This window comes from Ciconia boyciana, chromosome 3 (genome assembly GCF_034638445.1).
Source record: "Ciconia boyciana chromosome 3, ASM3463844v1, whole genome shotgun sequence".
NCBI lineage: Eukaryota > Metazoa > Chordata > Aves > Ciconiiformes > Ciconiidae > Ciconia > Ciconia boyciana.
The window spans coordinates 95046240-95067848 of NC_132936.1; the positions used below are offsets into that span (position 1 = coordinate 95046240).

The 21609-nt window shown below is 35.0% G+C and overlaps 1 protein-coding gene across 1 annotated transcript in view; it reads left to right on the forward strand.

The window, feature by feature from the left end:
- DNAH8 (dynein axonemal heavy chain 8) overlaps positions 1–21609 on the forward strand; it is a 147717-nt gene that overhangs the window by 50764 nt on the left and 75344 nt on the right. The window contains exons 34-48 of the mRNA XM_072858185.1: positions 2914–3154; positions 4165–4364; positions 5862–6015; positions 6120–6283; positions 6430–6532; positions 7148–7252; positions 7558–7719; positions 10206–10430; positions 11542–11714; positions 13553–13731; positions 15725–15912; positions 17855–17941; positions 18041–18148; positions 18939–19073; positions 19713–19874. Coding sequence (XP_072714286.1) covers positions 2914–3154; positions 4165–4364; positions 5862–6015; positions 6120–6283; positions 6430–6532; positions 7148–7252; positions 7558–7719; positions 10206–10430; positions 11542–11714; positions 13553–13731; positions 15725–15912; positions 17855–17941; positions 18041–18148; positions 18939–19073; positions 19713–19874 — 2386 coding nt within the window. The remainder of the gene's footprint in view (positions 1–2913; positions 3155–4164; positions 4365–5861; positions 6016–6119; positions 6284–6429; positions 6533–7147; positions 7253–7557; positions 7720–10205; positions 10431–11541; positions 11715–13552; positions 13732–15724; positions 15913–17854; positions 17942–18040; positions 18149–18938; positions 19074–19712; positions 19875–21609) is intronic.

Sequence of the window (21609 nt, forward strand, 5' to 3'; positions counted from 1 at the left end):
ACTTTCATGAGTAAGGTTTATCATAAAGTAATAAGATTCTTAAAGGAAGAGTGGAATAACACTATACTTCTAGTTAACCAGCCTTTTACCTGTAGTTTTGGTAATCGAAGGGCATGCAATCAGTTGAAGAGTCAATCTCCTTAGCTAAACCAACCAAGAGGTTAGGAGAGCTGAAAGTGTATTTGTAAAATGTAAGTTCTTCAACTAGGAGGATTAGCCCATTGATTTTAAGTCCTGAATACAAGAAAAACATTTCTGAGTCTTTTACAATATTTTATCCTTTTTTAAAAACATTTCTGCTATTTCAAATATATTAACAATGCTGAGTGTCTTAAATAGTATGTGTTTGTAAAAATGTTACAAATATTGCGGTAATGCTAAAACCTTAAAATGGTTTTGACACTCTTGAGAGGATTAGATGTAATTAGTTTGATTCAGAAGTATTTTCTAACCTTTTAATTTAACTCTATTTTTAATATTTTCGGAAGTACATATATTATTTTGGGAATAAATGTAATATAGAAGACTAGGACAAGGATTATTTTACAACAGAATAACTGCATTGAGTGCAGTCCCCAACTCTCCTGCTACCTAATAGAGTCCTGTTATAAGCTTGGCAAGCTCCATCCTAAAACAACTCCAGCTTTCTTGGCACTTTTTTTGCACCCCCAGTTCTCCTATTAGAACAATATTCCAGAATCTTTCATTATTAATTTCCAAAACAAAGGCATGACTAATTGATGTACATTTGTACTTGTGTCAGTATTTGGTGTATTAGAGTATATCTGTATTACAGTTAGAGCAGTGCAGGCCTATTAAAACAGCTTTAAATCAATCTTAGATAATGTTCAAATCTAATTGCTTAAATACAGAGCTCCACAAGAGCTAAATTATATTACTCTCTGAAACCAACATTCTTTTAAGGTAGTTTAAGTAGAAATGTATAAAAGGGCAATTACTTTTGTAACTTCAGCGAAGAGAAAAACCTTCAGTATAAGTAGTTCTTTCTTAGTCTGTTAAGTACACATCCCACCTATTTACCCATCATTTCCTTCCATTCTCCGTTTTGTCAACATATCTTACCTGTGGGCATTACTTTGACAGTTTTTCATGGCTTATCACACTGATGGGTTTGGGTAACCCAAAAATAGTAGCATAACCTTCCTAAACTAGGGGGAGAGGATCTGTACTACAGAATGTGGAATTTTTTACTTGAAACATTTTTTTTGTTTGTTATTGGCTTCTAGTCCAGGGTGTCATGGTAGTCTAGTAAATATATGTTTTCCTGAAGGTTAACTGATATATCAAATATGTCATTATAAGGTATAAAATTGGTAAGTGAAGAATTTCTGTAGTTTTGAAATTGCATTTTTGACAGTCAGAGTTGAAGGTTGTGTCTTAGTTTTGCATTATTTCTGAATTTCTAAGTGGGAAACATTAATCAGAGACTAATAACTTTTCAAGGAAATATGTGCCAAAAAGTATTTTTCTTTCCCAAATTTGAGGTTACATATGCTGTTAGAATTTCAGGGATTAAGAGTCTCTCAAAGAAGCAAGATGTTGACAGACACCTAACTGTCAGTATCTTCTCTTTGTGTAAAACAGTATCTCCTGGTTCACAAGACTCAATAAAGGTAACAGGGCTCCCAGCTCTAGAACCTGCAGCATGTCATTCAAAATCTGCCTCTCTGCTGTATCTGATTCCTGTGTCCCAAATCACTGAACCTGACATTAACTCTTTACTAATGAATGAAAAGAATGGCTGCAGAGAAATTTATAAAATATTCAGACGTTTTGCCTGGTTTTCTAAGGAAAAAGGTGATCTGTGATGTCACTGTCTGACCATGTCTGTGCTCCTCTTTTTCAGCATTCTTGAATACCTTTTTTTTCATCTATTGGCTAGTTTCAACTTTCAACAAGGCAGATTTCTCACAAAATAACCTTAAGCGCATAAGAGTTTTATAAAACCCAAAACTTCACAGTAGTCCAAAACCAGACACAAAACACTTTTCCCCCTCAGGGAAAGGCAGGCAGGTATTAAACATTCTGTTTGACAGCAACCAGGGAGCTAATCAACATGAATGTACTGGCAACCACACAGCACCAACGTAGTTCTAAACCAGACACAGACTCCTGTATTGTACCTGATTACAGAACATATGAAATAATATCAGTGGGAGGTAGGGACATAAGTGACAAAGGATGCAAAACCAAGGGAAATATGATCCAGGCTTTATTACTTTTCCTGCTAAGGATATACTTTATCATTTACATTCGGACATTCCTGTGGTGGGTCAACTGCTTAATTCTTAGTGTGCAGACTCTGTAAAAGTGTGGTCAAAGAAGTGAATGCTCATTTAACTGTTTTACTGGGGGTTTTCCACATTAGAAGTATGTAATTTTCATTTTCTTAGTGAATAGTTTCAGGAACACTAACCAAAAGTAGAGGAGGCGGTCGTACCTTTCTGATTTTCACGTCTGTCTCTGAAGTGGTATGTTAATATGTGCCATGTGTATTAGTGGTATTGTAAATTGAAGTAAATATTATATTTGTACAAGGATTACATATATGAAATTTAACTATATTTGCTTTGTTTTTTGTTTGCCAATAAAGAGTTTGTGATGATAAGCAGCAGATAAGCTATGTTTTAATGCAAACTGCAATATTTCTGTTTATTTGCAAAGAACATATCAGTGGTTAAAACTGTTAAATATTATGATTTGTTAGTAGGGCATTTGCATTAGTTTTTCCTAAAAAGGTAGACTAATCGACACAAACTGGAATTTTACATAGAAAATGTTAACTTCAATACAAGCTAATTCGTATCTCCTTGTCTGTTTTTAAAATGTTTAAACAATTCCTAGTTTGACAAAAGAGGCATTTACTACTGTATCAATTTAACTCAACTGCAGGTGCCGTAGACTACCTAAAGGACTCCAACACTGGCAAGCGTTTTTAGATCTCAAGAAAAAAATTGATGATTTTAGTGAGTCTTGTCCTTTGTTGGAAATGATGACCAACAAAGCAATGAAGCAAAGACACTGGAATCGTATTGCTGAAACAACAGGACATCAATTTGATATAGAATCTGATTCCTTTTGCCTTCGAAACATCATGGAAGCACCAATTCTGAAACATAAAGATGATATCGAGGTAGGTACATACATTTTTTCCCTCCTTGTTCATTTTATAGTCAGCAAAAATAATACGATTACTTATAAAATGATCACCTTTTTAAAAAATATTTTTTATCTCGTTAAAGTCCTTGACTCTCAATCAGTCCACACTAGTTTAAAATAATTTATACTTTATTCAGAAGTTCTTATCCATATGAACAAAGACAGAGGTAGCAGCTGGAATCTTTGGAGGCTTATTTCTAGATAATCTCTTCACATTCTTCCTGGCCCTATTTTCTATGTTTTTCTTAGCTCTTTTTAAACAGGAAAAAAAGCAAAGAAAACTTCAAATGATCATGGTTACCTACTTTTTTAATTCTGTGGTTGCTTTAAAGATTTGTAAATAAATCAGAAATTTTAGAGGATGTCTCCATGCTTATTAATATTAAATATGAATACTTTTCTAGATCTTTACGGCTTCTTCTAAACCATACAATTTCAAAAGATCCCCCACACAACCTGAAAAAACTCTCAATGGAGTTTGCAAGTTTTATAGGGTAAACATGCATGCAAAAGCTATTGTTATATTCATACTTGATTTATATGGAAGCATTCCAAGGTGATCTGCTTAATTTAGAATTAAGCTCTGATTTGAATAGATTGTTGGACCTGATGACCTTTCCAACCTAAACTATTCTTAGATTCTGCGATTCTATAAATTGGAATGTGATAAGATTGAGTGTTCATCTGGTGATGAGTCTACATCACTACCCTAAACCATGTAGAAATGATGATTCAGAAATCTTGTTACACAAAATTAACAAAATGTGAAGCTACAGAAATGGTATATCCACACATTTCTAAGTGTGCACTTTTCAGCTATCCATACATGTAATTTAAGTGAGTAAAATTAGTAGTGTGATCTCTGCGTGTGTGACACATTTCTATACTATTTTATAAAATTTCATATATCGTTTTTAACTATTCTAGTACTAGATGTGTACTTCTGAAGAATGAAGATTCTAAAAAATGGTTCGTTCTTTGCAGGATATATGCATATCAGCTACAAAGGAAAAGGATATAGAAGCCAAACTGTCTCAAATAGCTGACATTTGGGGAAGCCAAGTTCTGAGCTTTTCATCATTCAAAGGGAGAGGAGAATTACTGTTAAAGGGAACTGAATCGTCAGAAATTATAACGTTGATGGAGGACAGTTTAATGATTCTTGGCTCTCTACTGACCAATAGGTACTTTTCAATTGATTGTGTATGGTATTTTCAGAAACACACTGAGATAGGAACTGTACTGTCATTAGGCTAAATCAGCAGTAAATTTGAATGGAATATTATTTTTTTTAATTAAAAAGAATGTTACAATGTCTAATGAAAAACTTCCTCAAGTGGAAGACTGTGATGTATTAGTAGCAAACTATTGTCTCAATATATTTGAATGTAATCAAGCTGGTAGAAACTTTCCACAAGATTCTTCTTCCTCTAAGTGAATGTGGTGGGTTGACCCTGGCTGGATGCCAAGTGCCCACCAAAGCCGCTCTATCACTCCCCTCCTCAGCTGGACAGTTGAGAGAAAATACAACAAAAGGCTCGTGGGTCGAGATGAGGACAGGGAGATCACTCACCAATTACCATCACGGGTAAAACAGACTCGACTTGGGGAAAATTAATTTAACTTATTACCAATCAAATCAGAGTGGGATAATGAGAAATAAAACCAAATCTTAAAAACACTTTCCCCCCACTCCTCCCTTCTTCCCGGGCTTAACTTTACTCCCAATTTTCTCTACCTCCTCCACTGCAGTGGCACAGGGGGACAGGGAATGGGGGTTGCGGTCAGGTCATCACATGTTGTCTGTGCCACTCCTTCCTCCTTGGTGGGAGGACTCCTTACACTCTTCCCCTGCTCCATCGTGGGGTCCTTCCCACGGAGACAGTCCTCCATGAACTTCTCCAACATGAGTCCTTCCCACGGGCTACAGTTCTTTACTAACTGCTCCAGCATGGGTCCCTTCCGCAGGGTGCAGTCCTTCAGGAACAGACTGCTCCAGCATGGGTCTCCTGCAGGGTCACAAGTCCTGCCAGCAAACCTGCTCCAGTGTGGGCTCCTCTCTCCACGGGTTCACAGGTCCTGCCAGAAGCCTGTTCCAGCACAGGCTTCCCATAGGGTCACAGCCCCCTTTGGACATCCCTCTGCTCTAGCGTGGGGTAATCCACAGGCTGCAGGTGGACATCTGCTTCACCATTAACCTCCATGAGCTGCAGGGGGACAGCCTGCCTCACCATGGTCTTCACCTCAGGCTGCAGGGGAATCTCTACTCTGGCACCTGGAGCACCTCCTCCACCACCTCCTTCACTGACCTTGGTGTGTCTACAGAGTTGTTTCTCTCATATTCTCATTCCTCTCTCTGGCTGCAATTGCTGTTGAACAGGTTCCCCCCCCCGCCCCTTCTTAAATATCTTGTCACAGAGGTGCTACCAGCAGCACTGATCGGCTCAGTCTTGGCCAGCAGCGGGAACATCTTGGAGCCGGCTGCCATTGGCTCTATTGGACATGGAGGAAGCTTCTAGCAGCTTCTCACAGAAACTACCCCTGTAGCACCCCCACTACCAAAACCTTGCCGTGCAAACCCAATACAGTGAAACAAGTGTTGTTTGGGGTTTTTTTCACCACTGTATTTTATAATAGCTTTAGTTAGAATTAAATAATTTCTGCTTCTCATTCTTTTTTAGATACAATACACCATTTAAAAAGGAAATTCAGAGCTGGATTTATAAACTAAGCAGCTCTACAGACATAATTGAAGAATGGCTGGTTGTGCAGAACCTCTGGATTTATCTTGAAGCTGTTTTTGTAGGGGGAGATATTGCAAAACAGTTACCCCAGGTAAACTTTACAATGGTTGCCTATTATTGTGTATTAAAAGCTATCTGTGTAATAATTTCCAACAGATTATACTGTGAAAGTACTTATGTTTTTGCTATATATAGGAAGCAAAGCGTTTTCAGAATATTGACAAATCATGGATAAGAATAATGCAACGAGCTCATGAAAACCCAAATGTAATTCACTGCTGTGTTGGAGATGAGACTATGGAGCAACTTCTCCCTCATTTACATGAACAGTTGGAAGTATGTCAGAAATCACTTACAGGGTATGAATTGTTTGATTTTTAATGCATTATTATTTTGTAAATAGTTTATATGAAATATTAATAGTATTTCAGTCTTACTTTCACTCATAGGTAGAAAAAATTGAAGAGCTGAAATATTCTAATAAAAATCTTGTTCTATTTTAAAGATACTTGGAGAAGAAGAGACTACTGTTTCCTAGATTCTTTTTTGTTTCTGATCCTGCCCTTCTTGAAATCCTTGGACAAGCAAGTGATTCTCATACAATTCAGGTACAACCTTAGTGATTTTTTTCTGCTTATGACAAAAAACATTAGAATATGGAAAAGCATTTAATAAATTAAAATGTAACTATTTTCTTCTTATAAACTTTACTTGAGAAAAATCTTTTGGTTTTGCTCTTTAGTCTTTAACAAAATATGAAATGGATACCTGTAATTTAAAAAAAATCTTCAGAATTCAGAACACTAGAATATGGTCTCATCAAATGATTTGCTGGTGGTTCCTTTCACAACTAAACTAGCAGAAGGGACCCTGTGAGACTTTCCTGCTTTGCACATTGCAAAATTCGTCCAGCTAGTCTGGATTGTTACTGAAGGTTTATAGTCCAACTAGTCTGGATTGTTACTGAGGGTTGATTGAGATAAGATAATTGATGTCACACAATAGCTGATCTCTGTTCTGCTAGATCACCTCTGGAAAATGTAAAAAAACAGCAAATGGAGATAAAATCCTACACAACCATTTCTGTAATTATTACCTACAGATGACCTGAAATTCATCTGTAGGTTCAGATGAACCTTTGCAGGATAACCTTACTTGATTTTTTTTTCCTGGTTGCTAATGTTATATATTTACATTGAATGACTTCTGAATTATCCTTACAGCCACATCTGCCTTCCATATCTGACAATATAAATGAAGTAGACTTTCACCCAAAGGATTATGATCGCATACTGGCAGTCATATCAAGGGAAGGAGAAAAAATTCCAGTAATTATCTGAATTTCTTTTTTTTTTTTTTCCCCACAGAAATGTTGTTAATAGAGAAATCATTTTGTTATTGAACATATAAGTATATATTGAATTGAATTATTGTTAATTACAAATGAACATTTCAAGGATTGGTGTAACAAAACTATATGTTTTCATTAAATAAATTTCTAGTAAGTTTATTGAAATTAAATCTGTAGTTGTCTTGAATAGATATTTAGTAAGTATTCAGTAACTAACATTCTTGAACAGAAGTTTGGTAACTATGTTCTATTTTGTACCTTTTACTTTTATTAATTTTTCAGTTGGACACTCCAGTGATTGCAAAAGGACCAGTAGAACTTTGGTTGCAGGATTTATTGCGTGTGCAGCAGATTTCATTGCATGGCATAATAAGGGCAGCATATTACCAAATGAGTGACCCAGGATATCAGTTGCTGAATTTTCTTAATCACTTCCCAGCACAGGTGAGATTACAGGATGTGGATTTGTGTGTGTCGTCTGGGTTGTGTGTGCGGGGGGGGGGTGGGATGTAAAGAGCATACGGGATTGTCTATATGAGGAAGTTTTCATAGAGGAAACAAGGATATGGATCTACTCAGTAGAAGGCAATCCTTAATGACTTCAATTTTGGTACCCTATATATAGCATAATATTTTTCTTGTAATCTACTTTAAAATGACTTTTTTCTTGGAGAATATAAAGTAGAGCTTATATTTTCTGTGATGGATATTGAACCCCTTTCAGATGCAAATAAAATTTCATGTACAGATTGATTTCTCTCTCATAATTTAAGATTGCAAGAGCTATGATTATGATTATTTATCTCATAATTTACAAGATTTACCTCATAGTTCATATATTTGTCACTATGATAATGCAGTCCTAGTAGAAGCTTATCTTGAAGGATTCTAGTTTGCCTAGAGACTCTTCCATCTTACTGATAATTCATAAATTTCATTAACAAGTAATGAATTAATTCCCATCCTGTACAAATTCTGACTCTGTAATTTGCTAACTAATACAGCTCTGGGTGTAATATTTTAACAGAAATTCTGCATATATTAAAACTGGCCAATCCATTGCTAATTTAAAAAAAAAATTCAGTACACTTAAATATTTAATAGAATTATCTTAACATATTTATGATGTAATTATGTATTATCTCAGCAGTGTCTATTTTAAAAAGTCTACTTTTCTTTAAACAGGTAAGGACTGTCTCTCTTGTTTGCATGTCAGACATTTTGAAGTGGCTTCATTACCATCTGCAAAGATCTTCTTTCCAATGTCTTGCTAATCCAAATGTTTTTATATTCAAAGAATTATTTGTGTTAGAAGGGGCAGGGGCCGGGGCAGAAAAAGAAAATGGTCTTTGGCCAAGAAATTCAAAGTACAGAGAAAGAAAAGCTGTGTTATAGGACAGAGAAGAAATTGGGCAAATTCCTGACAAATATTTGAAATATTTTCTTTCCTTTAAACTGCCTTTCTTCTGTCTCAGAAGCTTCTGTTATAGGTAGCACGAAAAAGTCACATCCAAAGATATTTTTTTTCCTCTAATTGGTCATTCTAAAATAAATTTGGGTTAGAGTGTACTGATAATAGCCTAATGATTCTAAAATGGTGTGATATTTCCTGCTACACAGTCTCTGTATCCATGAACTCACTACAGGTGTAGGGAGATAGACAAGTAGAAAGAGTGGGTTAGTGAAATTTTTAGGTCTTGGTGCTTTGTGAATGTAGAAATGTGGGGGAAAAAAGGTATTGTTACAGTTCTTGTCTATCCTGTTCTGTCATGGGTGTGCCTGATACTGTAAATCAAAATCAATCTGAGACTGTAGTTTACACGCAACATCCTATAACTCTCTAGATTTATTTGGAAGCAAAATAACTTGTAATTCAATGTGCTCTAGGCTGTACTCCAGTCATGACAGCATGTTAGAAAGATAGCAATCCATCCCATGTTCAGTAGAAATGCACAGCATATTTTTTTTTTTACTTTCTTTAATTAGCTACGAATTGGCAATGGGAAATTTTCAGAACAACCTCTCCCCACAGTTTAAGACCTGTTTATGTTTGTGATACTGGACTACACTAAGGGTTTGTAAGTTGTCCTGGTTTCAGCGCTGTGTTTTGGATTTAGTATGAGAATAATGTTGATAACACACTGATGTTTCAGTTGTTGCTCAGTAACGCTTACACTAGTCGAGGACTTTTCATCTTCCCATGCTCTGCCAGGTGCACAAGAAGCTGGGAGGGGGCATAGCCAAACTGGTCAAAGGGCTATTCCATACCATATGACATCATGCTCAGTATATAAACAGGGGGGGAGTTGGCCAGGGAGCAGTGATCGCTGCTTGGGGACTGGCTGGGCAGCGGTCAGTGAGTGGTGAGTGGTTGCATCACTTATTTGTTCCTGGGTTTTGTCTCTCTCTCTCTCGTTGTTTTCCTTTTCATTATAAATTTTTTATTATTATTATTATTATTATTATTATTATTATTATTATTATTATTATTATTATTATTATATTTTATTTCAATTATTAAACTGTTCTTATCTCAACCCATGAGTTTTCTTACTTTTGTTCTTCAGATTCTCTCCCTCTTCCCACTGGGGTGGGGAGGGTGAGTGAACAGCTGCGTGGTGCTTAGTTGCTGACTGGGGCTAAACCACAACATAAGCGAAACTGAGAATCATCCTTAATTTGTGTGTATCTCAGTATGTGAAAAATTTTCATAAAAGTTTTAAATGTTTTTTCAGGAGTTTCCAGTACCACAGCAGAGCCAGTTAACTCAGGCACAGTATCCTGGTGAGATAGCATCATGCTGGATGTAGTGATAATTTGTGACTCTCTACATCATAATTTGTTGTTCCTGTTACATCTAAGGATTCTATAATAAGGCTAGTGTTCAACAAGTGATTCTTTTGTATTTTTTTCACATATTAAATTTGGAGGTTGGATTACTGGGAATTCAAATGTTGTGGACACATGATTCAGAAGAAGCTCTACAGAATGCTAAAGAGGACAGAAGAATCATGCAAGTAACCAATGGGAGATTTCTGGAGATTCTGAATATGTTGATTAGCCAGACCACACATGATCTTTCCAAGTTTGACAGAGTGAAATTTGAAACGCTTATTACCATTCATGTGCATCAGCGTGATATTTTTGATGATTTGGTAAGGTACAGATTTTGATTTCTGACAATTAAATGCATTTTCGGTCGTAATAGTTTTTCTTGTGTGGTAGCTACAGTTACACATGTGTATGCGTTTGTAAGACAGAGATGTCCATAATCCCATTGTAGTAAAAATAGTACATTTTTTAAAAACTAGAATAAAATCCATCAGTTCTGTCATCTAAATATTTGCTCCAAATTTTTACACTTTTCTTAGAATATTTCAATTTTCCACTTCTTCCTACAGAATTCTTTTGATAGACAAAAACCTTTTAGTATGTCCTTTCTTTGAAAAACTGTTGTGTTACTTGCATAACTAAAAAAGTTGAGTCTGCTGGGGGTGTTGTAGTTTTATCATCATAAATAATTTCCTCATGGCTTGTTACAGAATCTCAGTAGTTGGCACTAGGCTGTACTTTAGCTCCACCCATTCTAGAGTTACAGCAATGAAAGCAACATCTTCCATATCTCCTAGTTTCTTCTTGCTTTCTCTCCTACTGCCTTGGAGAGTAGGCTACTGGGATTCTCTTTCTGGTTCTTAAGGAGAATACATAGAAGACAAAGAAACAAAAAACGCTACTAAAATCAACAGATAACGCCAATCCTATACTTGAACTTTTTAGACTGTGCTAAATTTTTTACATTCCTTTATTCTTTGAGAAATCCCATCCCTCAACACTACATCTCTCACATGTTTTTACTGCTGATGACACAAGCTTATTAGATTCTACACAATTTGCCTTCCACGCCTCAGTCAAATCCTTCCTTCATCATGACCTTTGTTCCAATGTGTTTGGTGGATTTAGCAGTGCGGTGTTTGCTAATTTCACTTGGAGGGTGAGCTGCACTACCAAAGCAATTTAAGATTTATTTGATTAATGCAGATGTTGTAATGATCAGGTTAAATGATCAGGACATTTTTTAATATCAGTTTAGGATATATCTGAACATATTATGTGATGCTTATATGTATTTCAGTTTACTTACATAGGAACTTTAACCTGAGTAATCACTCATTATTCTCATAGAAATAAGCATTTTATCACAGTTATCAAAGACAATAAATGTGGATGCTCAGTTATAACATATACATTTATTTACTTTCTTTTAAGGTAAAAATGCACATCAAATCACCAACTGATTTTGAATGGTTAAAGCAGTCTAGGTTCTACTTTAAGGAGGATTTCGATCAAGTCTTGGTGTCCATTACAGATGTTGATTTTGTTTACCAAAATGAATTTCTGGGTTGCACTGATCGTCTGGTTATAACACCTCTTACAGACAGGTTAGAAAAACAATTATACATAATTAATACTTTTAATATATGTAGTGTTTATTTAACCTGTATCTTCAGAGAGGTACATTGTGAATTAAGTCTTGTGTGGGCTAGGTCATTCATGAAAATCTTCTTATACATTTGCTTAATCATACTCTTTTAGGAAAGGTAAAATAGAGTCTCACTAATTTGTACACTTAGTAATTAGTGGAAAAGTTTTATCACTGCCCAGTCTTAAAAAAAAAGATTTAGTAACAGAAATGAATCATTTTAAGGTTATATAGCAATGTATAGTTTAGCAGTATTTCTATACTGAAGAAAAGATTAGGTCAAATATTTCAAATTCTGTAATAAGGGATTCAATAAAGTTTTTGTGGCTACCAATGTCTTTGAAAGTCTAAGACAACCAGTCAGTGTCTGTCATCTTATTAGTACTGGGAAACAGTTTAGATTTGTCCATAAGAATCTAGATGTTGACAAAGTCCCAGCTGTATGCACTCACTTGCCGTTCTTCTGTAGCCAGGCAAGCAAACGACCATTAATTTTGTTTCAAGTGTGGCTTAACAACGAGAACTATTTTTCTTTTTTCCTCTTGGGAATTTCTTGGCTTCTTTTTTTGTCAAAATTCTTCCTCCATTTATTCCTTTCTTGAGATGTCACTTTTGACCGAATGAGAAAATAGAAGGCCAAAAGATACTTCACTTGCAAAAAGATCCCCTCAAGAACCAAAAATAACTTACAACCTACAATCGTTCACTTTGCTACCTATGTGGAGTATGGGTCTGTACATCTTTTTGAACACCTTTATTTCTCCAGAAGAGGTAGAACTGCTATTGTGACAATATGGAAAGTTCAGTACATTTCTGCGGTGAACTGTACTGCCCTCAATGATCAAGTGTTTTTGATGCAAAATGTTAAATTGTACCCCAAAATTTGCCTTGACCCCAATAGAACTGTAGAAATAAAACCCTTATGTCACTTTAAAGTTTCTTATTGGTTAGAAAACATCAAGGTCCCTGCAGTGCAAGTTTGGCATAATACATTATAGTGATTCAAGCTAAACTGTACGAAGTAGTTAGTTATTAAACTCTGTTCAGTTATGGATTAAATCAGAAATACTTTAGTTAGAAATGCTCTCAGAGTATGTTGAGGTGATTTGACAGTGAAGATACCCCATCATTTATATAGGAACTTTGTCATTTAATTCCCTTAGCATTACTCTTCCATACCTTACCATGAATGAAAATTGTAACTAAGACTCATATATATAAAATATAAATACTCAAATATATAAAACATTGGTCTAAACTTTTTAAGAGTTAAAAAAAAAAAAGGTAAACCTTAGGGTTTTTTTCTTAGAATTGTAAAGATTTTTTACCCATAATTGTGTAAGTGGCCATATTCTTTCACACTTGAGGATTTAGACAAAGGTAACCTAACCTAATGAAATATATACAGATTAAGATACTGCAGAATATGATGAGGTGGCAGAATTCAACAGCAGAGTCTGTTTATAACTGCAAAAAGAGTTAATGACAATTAAATTCCTTTAAGTGGTGTGCATTAATTTTTTAGCTCATCTAATATTTGCAGTTTGTAACAAACTAGATTAACACCAGATACTTTTTTTTTTTTTGCTTTTATAAGTAATGTTTAAATGCTGTATTTTGTGACTTTTACCTCTCTGAATTTCCTGCACTCCTGAAAATCAGTGGAACTGCTTTATGAAGAAGTAATGTTTCAACATAAGAGCTGTAGAATCTGTTGCATAACTCATTGTTATCTTATATATATACATTTATATCTTTCATATGATTTAATAAATTAATATGAATTAACATTTATAGGTGCTATATAACTTTAGCGCAGGCTTTGGGAATGAACATGGGAGGAGCTCCAGCAGGACCAGCTGGAACTGGTAAAACAGAAACGACGAAAGACATGGGAAAGGCTCTGGGAAAATATGTAGTAGTCTTTAACTGCTCTGATCAAATGGACTTCAGAGGTTTGGGTAGGATTTTCAAAGGTAAGACTTCTTCATGTAGGATAGAAGAGACCTCCACAGGTCATTTAGCAGGTGCAGTTAGAGCAGGTTGCTCAGGACCTTATTCATGTTGGGTTTTGAGTATCTCCAGCGGTGGATGTTCCACACCACCTCTGGGCCCCTGTTCAGGTGTTTGACCATCCTCATGGTAACATTTTTTTATACTTCCATTGACTTGGAATTTCCCACATTGAAACCTGTGTCCATTGTCTCCTCTTCTTCCACTGCACCTCTGAGAAGAGCCTGGCTCCAATTTCTCAGTGCCTCCTATTAGCTAGTTATGAATAGCAATAGGCTTTCCCCTTAGCTTTCTCTTCAGGCTCAACAAATCGCATTGTCTCAGCTTCTCCCTCTGTGTCATGTCCTCCAGCCACTAATCATGGCAGCTATCTGCTGGTCTCATGCAAGTATATCAATATCTCTTCTCTATTGGTAAGCCCCAAACTGGACACAGTACTCCAGCTGCTATCTCACAAGTGAGGAGTAGAGGCAACCAATGATTTTCCTCAACCTGCTGGCTACACTCTTGCCCAATGTGCAGCTGGTTTCCTTTGCTACAAGGGCATAATTCTGATTCATGCTCAATTAGTTGTTAAGCAGGACAACAGGCCATTTTCTGCAAAACTGCTTTGTGGCTAGTCAGCACCAAGCCTGTACTGCTGCATGGAGTTATTCTGCTCCAGATAAAGGACTTGAACTTCATGAGGTTTCTGTCAGCTCATTTTTCAAAGTTATGGTATTGTATGTATTGAGAAGCAAGGGGTGAAACTATTAATTATTTTTTTATCTTACTTTTTTTAAGCAAGAAAATAATTGTGGCATAAAAGTGCCTAAAGCTGAGGGTTTATAAACATATTGCCCCTTTCAAAGTCAAGCTATTCGAATTTAAAAAAAAATCTTTGAGTACATGATAGAATCCCTTTAAAGTGATTTAGCCTTAACTGTGTAACAATAACATACCCTGAATGCATTGGATACGTTTTTCACTTTTAAATAGCTGTCTTTCAGTATACATGAAAGAAAATTACTGCCTACTGGTACTTTAATATCATTTGGAAAAAATGCTGCTACAGGTTTTCTCATAAGAAGTTGCTAAAGGAACAACAATTCTCCTAGTTACTACTAAATACATGTTACTTTTCCAAACTGAAATTAGGCAACTGTGAAAATAATCCTTTATGAAAATGTTACTGTTATTAATATAGTACTTCTAGATTTCTCTTTCCATTTAATTTCCTTTCTCTGTCTTCCTCTCTTTCTTTCATAGAGAAGTTCACACAGAGCATTGTCCACTCTTTGCATGTTGTTAATATCCATACCATTACATGAAAAACTTGTAATTTAGTATGGACTTAAAATGGTAATGCTTATGCATAGATACATATGCTTTAAGATTAATATTTTCTGTCTTATGAGATTCAGAGTTTTATTTAAAACCCTAGTTAGTGCAAAAATAATTTCAATTATTAATTTCAATCTTTATGATTTATAAGAGGCAAGTAAAAAGTAATCTAAAAGCATTTAGATTTCAGCCAGAAGGCTGGAAGACCCAAATGAAAATAAAAACCTTGAGATTTTTTTGTTGTAACATTTAGCTAGTTAGTCTTTTCTAGCTCTAAGTCACTTATTTTTATTTTTTTAGATTAACAATACAGCTTTTTGCAAATAATTGAATTGCTGCTTTACAATAAAAGGCTACATTCACAGAAAGATCTGGAAGAAAGGTCTGCCAAATGCCCCAAGATACCAAAAGATTTTTTCTGATTTTGATTCACTTTTAAGCATTTTGTATACGTCAACTAATATTAATTCAGATCAATATGGAAATAGGTGGATTGGAGGAAGATAGGCCTTGGCCACAGGGCAATAAATAAAACTAATCTTATTTAATTATTTGAAGGAAAAGTCATCTAGTTCAGATGTCTCAAATATGCATGAAAAACAAGAGATAATAATTTTTCTGTTCCTGTTTTAGGTCTTGCACAGTCTGGATCTTGGGGATGTTTTGATGAATTCAACCGAATTGAGTTGCCTGTCTTGTCAGTAGCAGCACAACAAATCTATATTATTTTAACTGCAAGAAAAGAAAGAAAAAAGCAGTTCATTTTTTCTGATGGAGACACTGTAGATTTAAATCCAGAGTTTGGAATTTTCCTAACAATGGTAAATGTAGTAATAATTCCAGAGAAGTGACAAATTATACTGTAAACAAGTTAATTAAATGGCAAGGTGAAAATAACCGATTTTATTAAGTGATGCTGTTGCTATAGAATTAGACTAAACTACTGGAACACATAAATAATCTGATTATTCATGAATTGCATCCCTTCGTTTTTACTTTAAGATTATTGAAAAGGTTCATAATTATGTCCCTGCATTACTGTATTGCAATTCATTATGTAGACTAAGAGTTTGGCCAAACTTCCAGAATTCTCGTGCTCACCGAGAGGAATGAAACACTAATATTCTTTACTACCTTAGCTTGAAATGCCTTAGCAGTATTAGTGAGAAAGATACTGCAGGAAAACAAAAGAACATTCACTTAAAGCAGGAGATACAGGAAAGACATTTTTCGAAGACATATGTCTTGTCTAATGGGTACTTTACATGGATATATAAAAAGAATTCTTCAAGCTGATTTACAGAAGACAAGTATGATTCTGGAATAAGCCACTCTCCTTGTACTGTGGTGACAACAGGTCTCTTCAAAACCTGTGCAAAAAATTATCAGATCCTTTCATTTGTTGATACAGGATGTGTCTAAACTGATAAATACAATGCTGGATGTCGACTTCTGGCCTTCTGTGGCAAAGGGGCCCATTCTGCTCTGTGCATCTATCCTGGAATCAGTATGGGCATTATGACAGAACTGTGCTGCTTGTATCATGAAGCTTTTATGGGTGGTATCTGAGATGTATTGTTCCCTTTCTTATAATGACTACTTGTGAAAAAGACTTGCAGTATACATAGATCAAAGTTAAGTCAAGTCCCACAGCTGAATGGATAATCTACACAAAAAAGACATGAAAGGCAGTATGTATAAATTTACACCAGTTACCAACCATTACCGAAGGGAGAAACACAAACTCCTGGATTTAGAATATTAACTTTCAGAGTACGCTGTCTTGCTGCCATAGTGTTCCTGAGGCTTCAGAGCACTAATTCCTGTAATCTCATGGGCAGGGAATTTTATAGCTTATGTTTCCTAATGCCAAGGCAGATGGCAAACCAAGATGACTTTATGGGAAATTAAAATCTTCATCTGCATGTTTGAGTGCAGGATAATAACTGAGGAGGTCATAAATATCTTTTGACTCCTTCTAATTTCTTAAATGTCACCTGTTTGATGTTAGAGTTATTCCTTATGTTTGCAGCAAGTTTCCAGAAATCTATTAGTCAGACGTTCTTGGTCATTAAAATTTTCTTTCATATGATTTTGTTGTAAAGTTTTCATGTTTTAATTTTGTTGACTGTGTTATTTTTACTGTGTCATTACAAAATATTTCCTGTGTATTCTTGAGCCATTATTAAAATCAGTTCTATCACTAAAAGATAATTACAGTTTCTTATATGATTCTTACTTCAGCGGATAGGATTCACTCACAAACTATTAAACATTCAGTGAGATTCTGTACTTTAAGGTTAGCCTTTTAGACACAAGAAATAGAGAAGGGCATCCTAATATTTCTTCACTGTAGGCTGCTTGTTATCCTTTTATTATTATTATTGTTGTTTTGGCTCTTGCTAGACACTGAATTTTTAATATGTTACAAAACCTACCTCTTCTGCAAAATGGTAATGAAAACTTTATTCATTTTGGGAATACGCTAATCAACCAACTAGATTGTATTGCATGAAATTTTAAAATTCTGATTGCTGGCTTGTTATGATAAAGAAATTCAGTTATTACTCTGGCAATTATGCATAGGTTATTAAATTCATAGTTATGGTTGAAGTTTTTTCTTCACATTTTAATGATTAGTAGACAAGAGTTCTAGCTCTGAACAGATCTAGGTATTTATGTATAAATTTACTTTTATTGAGCAATAAAAAGGATGTTATTTTAACTGTTGTAAATAATAATGCATTATGTTTCCTTATATAGAATCCTGGATATGCTGGACGTCAAGAACTACCAGAAAATCTCAAAATTCAGTTTAGAACTGTTGCAATGATGGTTCCAGATAGACAGGTACAATTACTGATGGAACTGAAAGAAAAAATGTATTTTACTTTGCTTACCTATCTTCAGAAAGACTAATGGAATTTCTAAAAAAAAATTGTATTTCAGATAATTATAAGAGTTAAGCTTGCAAGTTATGGATTTATTGATAATGTGATCTTGTCTCAGAAATTCTTTGTTCTTTATAAACTTTGCGAGGAGCAGCTCACTAAGCAGGTAGTGTTATGTGTTCCCTTTCTCTTTGTCTTCATATTTACACGATACAACCCCTTAGGTTTTGGTTTATGCAGATTGTTTTTAAGTATCACTTTTATGCTTTTTACAAAATATTGACGTAGTTTAAATATAATTCAAACAAATATATCTACAAAATTTTTTAACAAATAACCATGTTAATTCATGTATATGTAGTTGCATACACACCTTTGTTTAATTGTTAAAGAATGATAGTTTGTAGTTGCAAGTGCATAAGGTTCTCTGCCTAAACATGGCAGCCAGGTAAAAATTAACCTGGTGATGTCATTTTTCTGTAGGAATTATCTAGGGCTAGAGCAGGTAGTTGGAAATTGGAAACCACAGGAGGAATGTCTGAAGTTTGATTTAAGTTGCCCTTCTCCCCATAGCACTGCTTTGATCTGAGGTCTTGGCTTTATGCTGCCTTGGTTGGATAGACCCAGTCTGGAATGGAACTATCATTTTTTTAGACCCCTTCTATAGGGAGCTACAAAATAATTGCTATATGACATTATAAGTGGTGAAGTCAATTTAATTTAAATTAGAAAATAAAAACCTTATAACCTGCCCCCCCCTCTTTCCTGAAAATAGCCTTCTTATCCTTCATTTATTTTAATAGAATAATTCCTAAACAACAGCAGCAATTCCTGTTTTAGCTACCTTTTCCAGGCAGGGCAACTATACTATACACTATGCAAGTAAGGTTTGATATACTGATGAAGTAAAGCTAGAGAACTTGTTACTGATGCATAAGCATTTTTCCACTCTCTAGGTGCATTATGACTTTGGTCTGAGGAATATCCTTTCAGTACTGAGAACTCTTGGATCTCAAAAAAGGGCCAGGCCAAATGAAAGCGAATTAAGTATTGTTATGAGAGGGCTAAGAGATATGAATCTTTCTAAACTGGTAAGAATTTAATTTAATATTTAGCACCATATATAGGCAAGTCTACTAGATAATTCATGGGGGTTTGTAGAAGATGAGAAAAAATCTCAAACATCGTTTTCTTTAAAAATTAAAACACGGTGATCATCATGTTATCATTAAACAGCAATGAGAGTTTATTAGACTTGGAAACAGTGCTCAGGGTGCAAAGGTTCAAATAGGTTAATAGTGGATTAGCTGTGGGTATGACATTTTATGTACTGACTTGTGTACAGACTGACTACTGTACCATATGTAAACTGAATAATTTGAGTATCCATTAAATTAGACTTTTAAAGATTTATTTCCAGATAGGATGTTCTTTCCAATATATGCTGCAAGTGTTTTACAAATCAATTTTACAAATAGATTCCAGTGTCTACTCAGTGGGAAATTTCTTTCAATTTTGAATTTATTTCTCACATGGCATATGGATGACATTTTCAAAATGCTGTTTTTGTAGTGAGCTGTCCTGTTGGCTGGCTATGTTCATGAAGATAAGCATCTGTATTTAGAAAATATATTCTAACTGTTTATTATTTTTAAATAGAGATTAATTTTGGTTTGAGAACATTCTTTGGATAACTGTGCTTTAAGCCCTCAATAACTGTTTTGTTTCAGATAGATGAAGATGAGCCTTTGTTTCTCAGTCTTATCAATGGTCTCTTTCCGGGGTTACAGTTGGACAGTAGTACCTATGCTGAGCTTCAGGCTGCAGTAGCGAATCAGGTTGAAGAGGCAGGATTGATTAACCATCCACCATGGAATCTTAAGCTTGTTCAGGTAAAACTCTTGTTTCCAAAACATTTTTAACAAACAGGAGTCAGAACACCATGTTAGTAGCTAAACCGCCACTGTCTCACTCAAGGACCTATGCTTCTAATATAGGAAAAACCGAAGGTTGTGTGTAAACCACACTAAGGAAGACCAATGCAAGGGACTTATGTTTTTATTTCTTTAAATTATTCAGAAGAAGGAAAAAAAAAAAAACCTTAAAGCATGCTATTAACTCAGCCTTTCCCAGATATGGTAGTGCATCTAAGTTATCTGAATGAAGCAGCAAGGCACCTACATGGGTCTCTGAACATGAGTTTCTTAGACTAGAGTAGGGACAGTAGAGCATAAGAAGGATTGGGAGGCATTTTGAAGGCCAAAGCAGTAAATAAAGAATGAGAAGAAACATATCCAGGACACAACTCCTGCTGAGGAGGAGGAGAGAGCTAAAAGACCTTTATAAGGGCAAAGTAAAGTGTAAGAGGTATGTATTTCTGACTTAAATATGTTTCTGTAATGAAGAAGAGTCTTCATGATGAGTTTGACCAGACATTGTAGGAAACAAAGGTTTTTCTCACATAAGTTTTGAGAACCTATACACTGGTTGGGTAATCATTGAGCTTATCTGTATTGAGTTGAAAGAGTTAAAGTATAAGAATATATAGAGCATATATGTCTTAGCATATGCTATGACAAGCTTATGGAAACCTGTAACAAGGTTAAGAATGCAAGTGAACATGCATGTAGGTACTATAGAATGAAAGAACCAAAAATAGTGTCAGTAACAAGAATGACACTGTCATATAAAGGGAGTTGTTTCTCTCAAGGACATGTGTGATTGAAAGATTAAAGCTATAAAGAGATTTAGAGGCTTTCTAGACTACAAAGAATGTGAACAAGCCCAGCTACAGTCAATTTGTATCTGTAGTGTTCAAAGCTAGCATCCTTCTGAAGTGCATTAACCACCTGAATACTGTGGAAAGACCCCATGTAAGTGGAATATGTATCACTGTTACCTGCATGCAAGAGTTTTAGTAAAAATGAGTAAGAAAATACATAGGATCTGAATGACAGACTGTGCAGCAAAAGGTTGTTGCAAATTATGTTGTTTACATAAAACAAAAATTTGCTTAGTTTTGACATGAAGAGTACTTGGTTCTTGGCACTTGAGGAATGGAGAAATAGACCCTGTGTGCTGGCAGCTTGCCAGGAGTATAGTATGTTTTGTTTACCTCATGTTGCAAGATCTTTAGAGCTGGAGTGTTCCAATTGAAAAGCAAAAGAGAGAAAATTGTTAAGGTGTTGCAAGAAATTATTTTGCCTTCAGAATATTTGTAAGACATTATGTTTAGTAAACTAATGACTTAATGATTAAACTGTAATTTTGGATTATGGAAATTTGTGTTTAGTGTGGGATAATTTTTATGACATGTTGTTGATTAATAAATATGTAGTTATTTAATATGAAGGAAAAAAGGTGCTTAAATGCTGTCTTCTAATTCTCATATTTTACGTGTCCCTACTTTTTTTGATAATTGTTAAACACTGTTAATGGTTAAGACTAATAATGTTTACCATTTCTAATGGCTGAAAACTATATTGCTCTAGAAGCATTTATTTGTAATTTTGCTGATTGCCAAGATGAGAGTATAGCTACAACAACTGACACGTAAGAACGTTTTACCCTATAGAAATATGTTTGCATCTTCTTGAAATACAATCTCAGAATAGAGACTTTCTGAAA